Source organism: Salmo salar, chromosome ssa20 (genome assembly GCF_905237065.1).
Source record: "Salmo salar chromosome ssa20, Ssal_v3.1, whole genome shotgun sequence".
NCBI lineage: Eukaryota > Metazoa > Chordata > Actinopteri > Salmoniformes > Salmonidae > Salmo > Salmo salar.
In genome coordinates this window covers 32,616,852-32,631,630 of record NC_059461.1, presented here as the reverse complement: position 1 = coordinate 32,631,630, position 14,779 = coordinate 32,616,852, and the positions used below count along the sequence as shown (strand labels likewise).

Sequence of the window (14,779 nt, the reverse complement as noted above, 5' to 3'; positions counted from 1 at the left end):
AACAGGAATTCCATTAATCTGGAAAAATGTAGTCGTAATCTCACACGGCCTGCGTTCTGGACTCTGTACAGAGGACAAAGGTAGGACAGATAGGGAGAGGAGCCATCCTCAGAAGGTGGCATGTAGACTCAAGTACACACAGATAGAGATTGAGCAGATTTTTATCCTGCCATTTGACGCTCCACGACCCCAGGTGTGTGTGACTTTGCTTAGGTTGGGAAAATCAGTGTTGATCGTAATATTAGACAATCTTTTAATTGGTTTTGAGTGTGTTAAAAACTCACGCATGGCTGTTTATTTTGTAGCATGTAGACATTCAATAAATCCAATCATGGAAATAAACAACAGATACAATAATCCGTTTTTCCAAAACGTCTGTACATTTTTTGAAAAAGGCTTGAAACCAGGCAAGGTAGGAATAAAATGAGAGAAGCTCTAGAATAACAACTAATGGCAAGACCTATTGCCACAATGTATTCACAATATTACATGAGTCATCGCTGAGGGAAAAAACACTATTTGAATATGAAACCAGATTGAATCTGGACAGATGTCGGTGAATAACCCTCCCGGTGATGGTACATATGAAAAGATAGGAAGAGCAGAGGGGGAAAATGACAAGCATCATCAGTCAAACCTGATCCCTCATTGTTTCTATGCCTTGTCTTCTCCCTCATCAACACTGGGATCCCTGAGGTACCTATTGAGGTAGCTAGTGTTGAGCATGCTGCTAGCTACCTCTGGGGTGCTACTGTACCCTAGACTCTGAAGGACAAGGGAAGATGAATGGCTGATGGTGTGTACTGGAGAAGAAGGGGGTTCTGGGTCCTCAAGGTTAGAGAATGCATACAGGATCTAACATCAGCAACATCTCAGCATGTGAGATTGTATTCATCCTTGCCTATCCATGTTAGGCACATGGCAATGCGAAGTTTACAGAAGGTTGTTTATGGAATTAAAACACAGCCTACTCATTCTAAGCAGAATGAAATCTATATTTAGTAGTGGCTGAGAAATGACATATCAATGTCAATAGATAGCGCAGAAATTACTGGGGGGTTGTGCGGGGGGGGGCTATACACAAATCCTAGAGTTAATGAATCTTAATGCAGTCATTTTCAATTCATTTCAAAGTGTTACTTGACAATATTAGGTAGTATTGCAATATTCTTTATCACCCTTCAATTATTATGTTTTCGTCATTCAAGTTTGACTGTTTTCATCATTCCAGTTTGACTTCAAAGCACATATGGTAAATAATGTTTGTCAGACAATTTGGTTCATCAACACCTTTCTTTACCTGGATACCAACCAACTTTCCAACAGCAGATGGTGAACTCAAACCCTCTCCCACACAGACTTTTATCATTGCCATTATGCCTTAAAGTAAGTAGAGGCCCAGGTCTCTCATATGCCAATCTTTCTCAATGAGATGGGAAGCTTTTTACAATCACTCCACTGTTATTAAATGATTGCTTTTACTAAGTAGTGCCTCTGTCAGTCATTTTTACTGGCAAACCCACTTATAGCTCCATTTGGATCCATTCCCCTGCACTCTTTCCACTACCTTGATGTGATGAAGAATAATTCTGCTTTTGGAAGATAAATGGGCTTGGTTTTAAAGAAATGGAGAGAAAGGGGAGGAAGCAAGAGAGAAGAGGATAGAGAGTTTAAGAAAAGGTGGCGAGAGAGATAGAGGATGAGAATGGAGAGATAAGGGAGAGGGTATTTTTAAGAGTTACCTTAATTATGAGTTGTAATTGCAGCCTCCTCTCAGATTGAGAATAATGCTTCTCGGTATGGATATTTGCTCTAAAACTGTACTGAAGCAGACCTTCCGACATTAGACAGATGATCAAAATATAGCCAGGGCTGACAGTATGGCTAAATAATTGACAGCGACCCTGGATTATTCCCATACCATCTACCTAACGGTATCAGCATGCATGCCTTAGGCCAAAGGAGTAGGAAAGAAAGGAAACAAACACATCAACTCTGTAGCCAGCCACTTCAATGACCTGGGGACACCAACACCGAGACTTCTTCTCACTGCTTGATGTACTCTGACACAGAATGTGCCAAACAACACCCTAGAGCACGACCCACTGTAGAGGACTGGCAGGCTTTTGGAGAAAGGATTTTTATTGAGGATCACTGGCAACCCTGTACATGGGAAATAGTAGCTAAAGGGAGCCAACACTGCTTTTTTATTGCTGGGCATATGTATTAAATTTATTTCCTTACTGTTTTACCCACCTAAAGGTATGTTGATGGATGTTTGTTTGATGGTTGTGCTTGAGAAAACTATTCTATGACAGTGTCACAGTACAGTAGCTCATCCCTGATGTCTGTCTCTTCTCTTAACTAAGGGCGGAGCCTATTCTGACCAGGGTGAAGGAGGACCACACCCGGATCATCCTCCCGGCCATCGACAACATCAAGTTCAACACATTCGAGGTGCAGCAATACGCTAACGCGGCCCATGGCTACAACTGGGGCCTGTGGTGCATGTACATCATCCCCCCTCAGGAGTGGCTGGACAAGGGCGATGAGACAGCTCCCATCAGGTAACACCCCTCACCATAGCTGAGCACCCACTCCATTATAGATGAGGATCTTTGATGAAATATGGATAGCTAGGTCCCGGATATTACTTGTACATTGTTAGAGCCATCAACTATATGGCTCTATAGGTCTTTGGAACAAGTGTATAGGCCAAACAACCAACAGGGAACATCTCTATTGAAAAAAGTATCTAATTAAAATAATAAATATCTTAATATTGATGCGTGCGGTGCACGAGAGGAAGCCTTGAATATTGGGTAATTTGTGTTTTTACATACAGTGGGTGAGCGTTGTACATTACTCTAGTTTACACAACTGTGTTTATTGGGTTGGTTCTCTACTGTATGGAAGCAATATCATCACTGTAATCATAGAATTTATGATTATTACCATAATTATTCACCTAGGGGCCTCAGGTAAATCATGTTTTATGTATTTTTATACAACGGGTGATTTGGAATTCCCATAATTAGAGCCTATTCTGCTCATGATATACTTAAAGTGGAACTGACAGCATTTTAACAACAAGAAATCTGTTCACATACACCCCCAGAAAGAATATGACACCTTTGTTTTTTACGTTTTAAAAAAAAAATTCTGACAAGCGAGCACTTGGATATGGTCATTTTCACATTTTCATAAATTCTCAGAATGTTTGGGAATGACGTATGGTAAGTCATTTGTGAAAATTCTATAGCGGCCATGCATTTGGACAATTAATAGACACTGCAGCAAATCAAACCTAATTAAAACATCTGTCCTGACCAGGACCAGAGTCTTCGGAGACCGGTGTGCCATAGCCAATCAGACCTACAGTAGGTCTTTATGCAAAGAAGCCATGTGCCACATGGGCCTGCCATCATTCACTTTGAACTGGACTGTGTGTTTACACGCAGTAGCAACAGCTTGACTTTAGATCACTAGCACACGTTTGCCAAAGCCACAAAATACACCTGAATGGATTTCTGCAAATATGTACACTGAACTAAAATATAAATGCAACATGTAAAGTGTTGGTCCTATGTTTCATGAGCTGAAATAAAAGATACCCAACATTTTCCATACGCACAAAAAGCTTATTTATATCAAATTTTGTGCACAGATTTGTTGACATCCATGGTTGTGAGTATTTCTTCTTTGCCAAGATAATCCACCCACCTGACAGGTGTGGCATATCAAGAAACTGATTAAACAGCATGATCATTACACAGGTGCACCTTGTGCTGGGGACAATAAAAGGCCACTCTAAAATGTGCAGTTCTGTCACACAACACAATGCCACAGATGTCTCAAGTTTTGAAGGAGTGTGCAACTGGGATGCTGACTGCCAGAATGTCCACCAGAGCTGTTGCCAGAGAATTGAATGTTCATTTCTCTACCATAAGCCGCTTACAATGTCATTTTAGAGAATTTGGCAGTAGGTCATCACAACCACAGACCACGTGTATTGTGTCGTGTGGGCGAGCGGTGTGTTGATGTCAACTTTGTGACCAGAGTGCCCCATGGTGGCGGTGGGGTTATGGTATGGGCAGGCATAAGCGAAGACAATGAAGACAATTTAATTTAATCAATGGCTAGGTAACGTTAGGCTCCGTGTTTTTATCTTGCTAAATAAATAGCTAGCAACTGCGACCCAAACTGGTCATTGTTTTATTCGAAACAATATGTCTCTTTATAATGTCCACTTACAGTTGAAGTCGGAAGTTTACATAGACTTAGTTTGGAGTCATTAAAACTTGTTTTTCAACCACTCCACAAATTTCTTGTTAACAAACTATAGTTTTGGCAAGTCGGTTAGGACATCTACTTTGTGCATAATACAAGTCATTTTTTCAACAATTGTTCACAGACGGATTATTTCACTTATAATTCACTGTATCACAATTCCAGTGGGTTAGAAGTTTACATACACTAAGTTGACGGTGCCTTTAAACAGCTTGGAAAATTCCAGAAAATGATTTCATGGCTTTAGAAGCTTCTGATAGGCTAATTGACATCCTTTGAGTCAATTGGAGGTGTACCTGTGGATGTATTTCAAGGCCTACCTTCAAACTCAGTGCCTCTTTGCTTGACATCATGGGAAAATCAAAAGAAATCAGCCAAGACCTCAGAAAACTAATTGTAGGCCTCCACAAGTCTGGTTCATCCTTGGGAGCAATTTCCAAACGCCTGAAGGTACCACGTTCCTCTGTACAAACAATATTACGCAAGTGTAAACACCATGGGACCAGGCTGCCGGCATACCACTCAGGAAGGAGACACGTTCTGTCTGCTAGAAATGAATGTACTTTGGTGCGAAAAGTGCAAATCAATCCCAGAACAACAGCAAAGGACCTTGTAAAAATGCTGGAGGAAACTGGTACAAAAGTATCTATATCCACAGTAAAACAAGTCCTATATCGACATAACCTGAAAGGCCACTTAGCAAGGAAGAAGCCACTGCTCCAAAACCGCCATAAAAAAGCCAGACTACGGTTTGCAACTGCACATGGGGACAAAGATTGTACTTTTTGGAGAAATGTCCTCTGGTCTGATGGAACAAAAATAGAACTGTTTGGCCATAATGACCATCATTATATTTTGAGGAAAAAGGGGGTGTCACGTCCTGACCAGTAAAAGGGTCATTTTGCCTTAGTAGTATGGTCAGGGCGTGGCAGGGGGGTTGTTTGGTGTGTTTTGTGGTTGGTTTGTTTCTAGGGGAATTTGTTCTAGTTTTCTGTTTCTATGTGTCATTTTCCATGTGTGGCCGAGTATGGTTTCCAATCAGAGGCAGATGTCTTTCGTTGTCTCTGATTGGAAGCCATACTTAGGCAGCCTGTTTTCCTTTGGGTTTTGTGGGTGGTTGCTTTCTGTTTAGTGTGTGAGTATACCTGACAGAACTGTTTGGCTGTCGTTTGTTTTTCTTTGTGAAGTGCTTTTTTCATTCAAAATAAAAGATGAGCACTCAACACGCTGCGCCTTGGTCTGTTCACTACGACACCTGTGACAGAACCACCCACCATAAGAAGACCAAGCAGCGTGGGAGGAGGTACGTCGAGTCATGGAACTGGGAGGAAATCCTGGATGGGGCAGGACCGTGGACAAGGCCGGGAGAGTATCGTCGCCCGCCGGAGGATATAGAGGCAGCGAAGGCGGAACGGCGTTACTGGGAGGAACGGCTGGAATGGCAAGAGGAGGCTCGCGCATTATCATAATTTATATGCGAGCCTGGGATATAAATGTTGAGTTGTTATTTTACCTGAAATGCACAAGGTCCTCTACTCCTACAATTAATCAACACATAAAACGGTCAACCGAATCATTTCTAGTCATCTCTCCTCCTTCCAGGCTTTTTCTTCTTTGGACTTTATATGGCAATTGGCATCTAACTTTCATAGTTACCACAACAAGACCGAACTCAGTTCATCTTTCAATCACCCATGTGGGTATAACCAATGAGGAGATGGTATGTGGGTATCTGCTTCTATAAACCAATGAGGACATGGGAGAGGCAGGACTTCCACCATGATCAGCGTCACAAATAGAACTGACTTCTATTTTAGCCCTTGGCAACGCAGAGCAGTGTGGGTGCAATAATTGAATAACATGTATGTTGCAACACTGGCCATGCGACTGGAGCGGTCTGGTCAGCATGTTACCTAAACATGGACCTAAAGTAAACTGGACCTAAACTAAACTGGACCTAAACTAAACTGGACCTAAACTAAACTGCCGAGAAAAAAATGGATTCAAATGGTTGCCCAATCAGGCAGGCTACAGTAGATGCCAGGCATTTGAGCGGTTATTCAAATAGCCTACACAGCCAATCGCCAAATAATGCTTCTGGGAATGGGCAGAAGAAGTTAACATCAATCTAGAGGCAAAAAGGACATTGTAACGGTTTAATTCCAAAAGACAAAAGCTGCAAAAGGAGAGTTGAAAATATAGAGAAGGGAAGGCCAGAAAAGTAATGTTTGGAAAATATTTGGTGAAGTGGTAAAAGAGGATGATAGCAGTGCTGGCTATGTTATGTGTGATGATTGTGAGGCTCGATACAAATTCGACAGTCTCAAGATGGGACTTCAAATAGGTCTATGGCATGTCAAGTGAACTGTAGCCTACAGTTTAGATGGGTTAAATGGAATCTGAAATCTGGACATTGACTAACCAGAATAACCTACTGTTTTTTGGCAAACTCCAAAGTCCTCTGAAAATACTAGTCCCGTGCGAGTCAACGTCCCTGTGTTTTGAGTTTGACAGGTGTTCAGCAATAAAAAATATTTCATTGATAAATTGAACAAAGTGCTGCGCATAGCCTATATATGAAGGGCCTACATGTGTGGACTTTCACAGTGAATGCTTTTGGTTAAACGTTTTGTGCGAATGGAATGAACATCGCCAAATACATCATTCAAATATATTGCGCCTCTGGAATAACGGACATTCTGGGGTAATACAGTACACACCTAACCAACGTTCTCTAGTAATACTAGTCCAGTGCAAATGGAGCTATAACCTTCATAATAACTCCTGCAGAATTAAGCATTTCTTTCTGAAAAATTAGACACCAAATGTAGGCAAAATTTGGACTTGGGAACAGGAGTGGAGAAATATGATTTTTTTTCTTTCTGCATCTTGAGAGAATGCAATGTTCAGTTAGATACCATCTGTAGAGGTGTTGTCTTCATCATAAAAACATCATAAAAGCTGATAGTATTTTAACCAAATAAAATATGCATCTAAGCCGAACTGAAATCTTATGAGAAACGCATTCAGTTGTTTTCACGGCTTTCTTTTTCCTTACAACTGGTCAAACTGATGTAATTTGGACATTTTGCACAGAAAATCGTGTTTTTGTTGTTGTTGCTTTATTCTATTTTCTCCCCAGCCCCTAAACGGCTTTGCACCGCGAAAGATGACAGAAAACTTTACCGATGTCAACTATTTATTTATTTTTAATTAACCTTTATTTAACGAGGCAAGTCAGTTAAGAACAAATTCTTATTTACAACGACGGGATACCAAAGGGGAAAAGGCCTACTGCGGGTACGGGGCCTGGGATTAAAAATAAACAATAAATACAATATAAATATAGGACAAAACACACATCACAACTAGAGAGACATGACAACACTTACATAAAGAGAGACCTAAGACAACAACATAGCAAGGCAGCAACACATGACAACACAGCATGGTAGCAACACAACATAACAACAACATGGTAGCAACACAACAACTAGACTAAAGCATTCATTCTATAGATATATTACATTGTATCTAATCAATAGTCTATCGATACAAACTACATGTATATAATTACAGACAAGTCGACTAACATATAGCCTACGAAAATGTCGGAAATTATAAGCAGAAACATATCTAAATCAGGCAAAAACATTATCCTGCACTCCTTTCACAAACTCGTTCTGCAGTCTTTGACTGTAGCCTATAGCGCATTTTCTATATTTGCAGGTTAGGGCTTGGTGCCGGCCTCAGATTTTCACTTTATCACATACAGTAAGTGGTTGTGGATGGGTTTTTAGCAATTGTGGACGGGTGTGGGTGAACAAACAGCTGACCCTCGCACCACTATTACATAGGCTATACCCTGCACTTTACAGCATAGACTAGAGTGTTGTACCCACTTGAAAACAATAATATCATTCTTCATTACACTGTGTTGTTGTAGCCTAAGTAGGATACATTTCTTGTCCCTAAAAACTCAAACATGGTAGCTTTTCCGGTGCTGCCTCAAGAGCGCACATGTGTAACTACCTATGATTTCGTTGTCTGATTAACTTTTTTTTCTTTCACTGTGTAAATGTACTGAATATATTCACTGCAGTATCAAGCCTGTCATTGAGCTTATAAATTATTGTCTAATATGCTTACGCTTTTACTTAGGCTATAGGTTAAATCTCAAGCCGGTCTCTGTTCTGTTGCACAATGAAGCACCTGGCCTCTCCACTGCCACGGTTATTCTTCTTAAATCTTGAAGTCCCAGGAAAAGCCAGATTACAAAAGCTTGTTGGACACTTAATTCAAACTTTTTTCTTTAGCCTACTAATAGCCTATTGGAGGAGAGATGCAAGCTTGCTCTTGCTTGCTGAATGTAATATAGGCTACAGTACTAAGAACGGGCGGGGTGTTGGAAAGGAGAAGCCCACATTTTCCTATAGTAGGCCTATCTTAACACTGGGATACATCCTGACGAAATAAACCATATGAGTGGCCTGCTAAGGTACATTGCTGGTTCTTCTAAACTGTTGAGAATAAACCCAAACTGATCCAAATGGTTGCATAACCAGGCCTAGGCTGTGGGTATATGCAGTTATTTCGGCATGAAACTAAATAGGACGTTTGAGCTGTTAAAATTCGCCTACATCACTGTAGTTTACAACCTATGGACAATAATTGTGTATTCCCTTGATAACAATAATACATTCCTTGTTGCACTGTGTTGTCGTAGCCCAGGTATAATAATTGTCTGGTTTAAAAACGTAGACCTATGCCTAATCAAAAGGGGAACTTTGCGTGCCCGGGGACCACAGAGCACAGCCTTGAGGAACGCAGTACAGATTTGCCATTTCGTCAACTGTTAACTTTTTTTTCTTGCACTTTGACGGGTAAATATTTAGCTTATAGTCCTAATATTTAGCGAATGGCCAAATATCCATTAACGAATAGCCTAATATCTAGCTAATATTTAGCTTCTTACCTCGGCTACACATCACAAGCCTCTCTCTTCCAGCGGTTCCTGTGCAGTTATTCCTGTGCGTAACAGGCTATAGGCTACAAACCCTCTCCGCAATAGGCCATTCCTCTTATTGTGAAATCCCAGGAAAGCTATAGGCTGCAAAAGCTGGAGGCCATTTATTTTGATACTTTTTTTAATACTAAGCCTAATAGCCTATTCGGGGAAAGAAGCAGGCTTGTTTTTACTAATTGACGAATGTAAAACAGGCCTACAGCCAGGGGCGAAAATCTGATATCCACTTTGGAGGGGACAATTACATGAACATTTCTCAAGAGCAATTCCTGAGGGGGACACCAAAAGTAGTGCTGTAACACATAGCCTACATTGTAATATGGTAAATGTATATTGAGGAACCAAAGAAATAAGGTGTTTGCCGTACTCCTAACTACCGGTACCCAAAACTACACAACTAATCACAACAGCAATACCATTGCCTTTAACAAATCTTAGTTCAGTCACCAGTTTAAGTTGAGAGTGGGGGTATCCATGGCATTTTCCAATTATGTTCCTATTTTACAAGTCAAAAAAATTGAGAACCTTTCATAATGTTACCAAACAAAGACTCAACAAACTTACCTGAGACTCCCTGTCTCTGCCAGTCTGTCCCTGCATATCTGTCCCCAACTCTGCTGTCTGTGTGCCATCTGTTGCCTGCTCTGCCTAATGACATCATTGTGAAACATTTCCATTACAATTTCATTTCTTTCTTATGAACATTTTATCAACTAGTCTTTGAGATATTAGGCTACTAGGGTTCTTACTATGCGTTTTGGTGTATTGAAAAATACTCTGATGTCCGTCTTTTATTTTTCTGCCATTTTTCTACCTGGCTGGCTACACACACAGTGTGTAGGTTATTTACTGTAGGAGATGGGCTTCTATCATCTTCTATCATTCTATATGGGCTTCGATCTAAAAGGTAGCTAGCAAATGTGAAACGGATTAAAATGACAAGAGTTGACAGCTGTATGAGTTCACCATTTACACAACATATGCTGCAACCTTTTGTAATTTTAATAGTTTGTCTCATATTGGCTGGCTTCCAACAATAGCTGAATTTGCAAAGCTAGCGAGCACCAATTCAGTTTCAGTGGTGTTTGCTATAATCTTTGCTACCCGGGTTAAATAAAGGTGAAATAAAATACATAAAAAAAGTTCCCTTGCGATAATTTAGCTTTTGCAACGAGACCATTAAACATATTTAAGACAATGGTAGATGAGAGTGTAGTTCTGTTCAGTTTGGACTTCAGTTTATCGCTAACCTTATCACAGGGACTTTGAAGCACTAACTTACATCATCTGCATGCTGATTCCATCTTTGACGACGCCACATAAATGGAATAGGTACTAGCTAGCTTAATAGTTAATATTTGCGCACTAGCTTTGCATATTCAGCTAGTGTGTGTGTGCGCGATTGACTGGATGAACCTCACGGCAGTTACGTAGCAAGCTAAGGAACTCGCAGTGGATCAAACCATTGTGAGGCAAAGGGCGGCGGGGTCGCAATCTTTTGAAACTTAAAAACGCGCTATTAAGTGTCTATAATCAGCACAATTGCTTTCATTGCGTATTATTAATACTATTTAAATTACATAGTTATGTTTCAGTGATATATTGAGGGGGACAAATCATATTTTTCCCAGGATGGGGGGGTCGTGTCCCCCCCGTCCCCCCCGGGATTTCCGCCCCTGCCTACAGCATGGAAAATCAATTTCGGGGAGGAGAGAAAGTTCATTGGTGTGATCACTTTTGGCCGGTTATGATAACATTGTTGCACTGATGCATCACAAATAGTTGCACAGGACATAGCCTAGATGAGCACAGAGAAAAATACCCAAAGGAATAGACAACCAATAGAAAAATGGAAATCACTTGTAAACCACTTGAGCAATGAGGCAATGACATTCCGTAAAATATGTGCAGGCTAAAGGGCGTTTGTTGTTGAATTGCTACATTTAAATACAAGTTGCTATGTTAGTTTTCATTAGGGCTACATGTACATTGAATTATTATTTGCAGTTGTCACTATGACCATGAACACACCCTGAAAACACTGAACCAGTATCTGTGCCTTAGTGACGTCATAAATTATCTTGTGGTACCACCTTATTAATAGGCAGCTGTGCAATAGGATATGTTGATCAGTTGATTGACAGGTGCAGGACTGTAAAACGATAAACTTCCTGTGGATGCTCACCAACGTTTTATAGTTATGTAGCCTAGTTGATCATTATAGTTATCGTTATAGGCTTGGTGGATGGCCCTTAACTCTTACACAACACAACTAGCGTAATTATCACAACATAACTACCTGTTGTAATGAATACTCATGGATAAAAAGGTGTAGATTCACACGCAGAGCGAGGCAGGTGTTTATTTCGCCTTCGCCTTCGCAGAAATCAGGAATCGTGGTCACAGGCAGGCAATGGTCATACACAGGTAGGCAAACAGGCAGGTGAATCAAAACTAGGACTGAAGGTTCTCACAAACGAGCTAGGAAAAGGCTTAGTAGAGTCAAAACGAACAATACCTCACAAAGGCACAAACAGAAAGAACTGAACTAAATGAGCTGATGAGACCAGGTAAGTAACTAACACAGGTGAAATCAATGAACAAAAATAAAAGACAGAGCTACGCTGAAGAACACAACGAAACAGAACACAAGGTTGACTAAGAAAATAAATACAGAACCTTACACTTGTAGGTCTAGCACTTTAGCGAACTTGAATGAAATACATATACAATTAACACTTACACTTGTTTACTTGACTTTTACACACTATAAATTGAATCGTTCAAATAATTTACTCTAGCAAATTTACCACGGGTGTACTGCAGTAGGTAAGTAAAGCGGAAGTCAAATCCATCACTTCCGTTTTTTGGCTTTGCCCATAGCAACTTCAAAATGAGGTGGATAGTCCAGACAAAAATTTGGTTGTTAGTACTTTTGGTCATGTTGCTACAGACACGACCCTAGTCATTAACATTTTAGTCATTTAGCAGACACTCTTATCCAGAGCGACTTACTGTAGTGAATGCATACATTTCATACATATTTTTTTTTCTGCCATACTGGTCCCCCGTGGGAATCAAACCCACAACCCTGGCATTGCAAACACCATGCTCTACCAACTGATCCAAACGGGACCCGTTAATTATGTTGGCATAGTTGCTATGCAAAAGGACTGGTCTTCAGATCTAACCAAAATGGTTGCGAGGCAGGCTGGAAAACATGTCTTGTTATTTGCTAGTGTAACCGATGTGAAATGGCTAGCTAGTTAGCGGGGTGCGAGCTAATAGCGTTTCAATTGGTGACATCACTCGCTCTGAGACCTTGAAGTAGTTGTTCCCCTTGCTCTGCAAGGGCTGAGGCTTTTGTGGAGCGATGGGTAATGACGCTTTATGGGGGGCAGTTGTTGATGTGTGCAGAGGGTCTCTGGTTCGAGGCCCAGGTAGGGGCGAGGAGAGGGACGGAAGCTATACTGTTACATTGATGCTGTTGACCCGGATCACTGGTTGCTGCGGAAAAGGAGGAGGTCAAAAGGGGGGTGAGTGTAACCGATGTGAAATGGCTAGCTAGTTAGCGGTGGTGCGCGCAAATAACATTTCAATTGGTGACGTCACTCGCTCTGAGACCTTGAAATAGTTGTTCCCCTTGCTCTACAAGGGCCTCTGCTTTTGTGGAGCGATGGGTAACGATGCTTCGAGGGTGGCTGTTGCCGATGTATGCAGAGGGTCCCCAGTTCGAGCCCAGGTAGGGGTGAGAACAGGGATGGAAGCTATGCTGTTACACTAGCTAACTAGGCAACTGCAGCTAACTCATTCACTCACGTCAAACTTTTAACCTGGAATGACAGTACACTTGCTGCATTTTCGTTTGTTTGAGCTTCTTTTCTATTAGTATTTACTTGGATTTGATTTCAACTGGCTCAGAAAAAAATAAGTTGTCTGGTCTGGGCACCATTCACTCTATGTACAGTACTAGCTACAGAAATCGAAATTCAAAAGTGAAACATTGTTTCTGAGGCAGGCAGACAGCTAGGCCTATATTAACCATGCTGTACCAAACGTAATGCTAAGCTGGAAGCAAGGGGAAATAATGTGAGTGTTGAGATAAATACAAGAGATGATTAGGACAGTAAAATTACCATGATATTTTTTTTTATGGAGGCGCAGTGTTCATTTTCAGATGGAACTGTTAGCAAGCATAGGAGTGTCTATGATGATGACCATTACAGCACGCCTTGGAACGCTGATCATCCAATCCATCCAGGATCCAAACAAGCAGTTTTATAATAGACAATTTACACATGGCTGCTCATTCATAAAACTTGCCATCCTTTAGGTCGTTACCTAGCAACGCACTACTACTACTACTTTTACAAATGCACTGTCCAGCCATGCAATTTATAAACTTGATCTCCACTGTAAAAAGCATCTAGACATTATCTCTGACATTTGCAACTTTGTTCAAAAGTGAAACATTGTTGGAAGTCCGGAGGAGACAGAGAGCCAGCTTTTCACAGTCAGTCGAAATCGTGAATCAGCATAATTTTTATGGATATATTCAAAGACATTTCAATAGAAAAAAAGGCAAAACGAAACAAAATGCAGCTAGTTTGCTGTCTTTCCAGCTTCAGTCTGAAGTGATTGTGTTAGCTGTGTTGTTGGCTAGCTAGCAGGGAGGAAGTTCATAGCAACCATTTTTGTTTACCATAGCAACCTGCAAAGTTCTGGAACTATCAACCAGCCTTGGTTAGTTTTACTTTACATGGCATTCAATATGAATAGAACTAACGACCAGAGAATACCTACGATTCCACTGGACAACAAGTGTTAGTGAATGTAGCATCACGTTTTGTTGAAAAATGTATAGTTTGAGAAAGAATCTTGCTTTTTAACGCTGGTAGCCCGTTGTGATAAAAATGCCATAACACATGGCCTCTCATGTATTATTGCATAATTAATATGTTCACAATTAAAGTGTTATATAATATATTCTACATCACACAGAAACAGTCATATTTCTCCAGACGTGTTTGGCTGGGCAAGGTCGAAAACATACACTTGGTAAATCAGGTCATAAAGAGATTAAATTCATTATTCATATAACCCAAAATGCTGTGTCTGAACACTGGAGGTGACTGCTGAACTTATGGGCCATTTGTCTTCTTGTTGAGGCATTAAAGCATATTAGCATATGATTGTAATTTCACACAATGTCAGGAGCCAACCAAGAGCGACAGCAGAGACAAGATAAGAATCAGCCTTGCCCTCTTAAGGAAGATTTCAAACAGGCTGTTCTGACAATATGGCTATGCTACTTTGCTTATCACTATTTGAATTGCATACAACCGAACTATGCATTGCCAGTTAGACATAAATTGTCTTTCCAAAATGTGCCAGAAATAATGTTAAGCATGAGCTTAAGAATTCTGAGTCACCAAACAGCAAAAATTGCAGGTGCTGTTTGCT

At 40.7% G+C, this 14,779-nt stretch overlaps 1 protein-coding gene across 2 annotated transcripts in view; it reads left to right on the top strand.

Annotated features, from left to right (window-relative positions):
* The window catches only part of LOC106580456 (polypeptide N-acetylgalactosaminyltransferase 9), a 140,940-nt gene that overhangs the window by 58,318 nt on the left and 67,843 nt on the right, over nt 1–14,779 (top strand). Inside the window, exons 1-2 of one of the 2 annotated variants that reach the window (XM_014161544.2) lie at nt 90–193; nt 2,370–2,567. In XM_014161544.2, the coding sequence (XP_014017019.1) occupies nt 2,509–2,567 (59 nt within the window). In that variant the 5' untranslated portion in view covers nt 90–193; nt 2,370–2,508. Of the gene's footprint in view, nt 1–89; nt 194–2,369; nt 2,568–14,779 lie in introns of those variants that run through there. The other variant, XM_014161543.2, reaches the window with a different exon arrangement.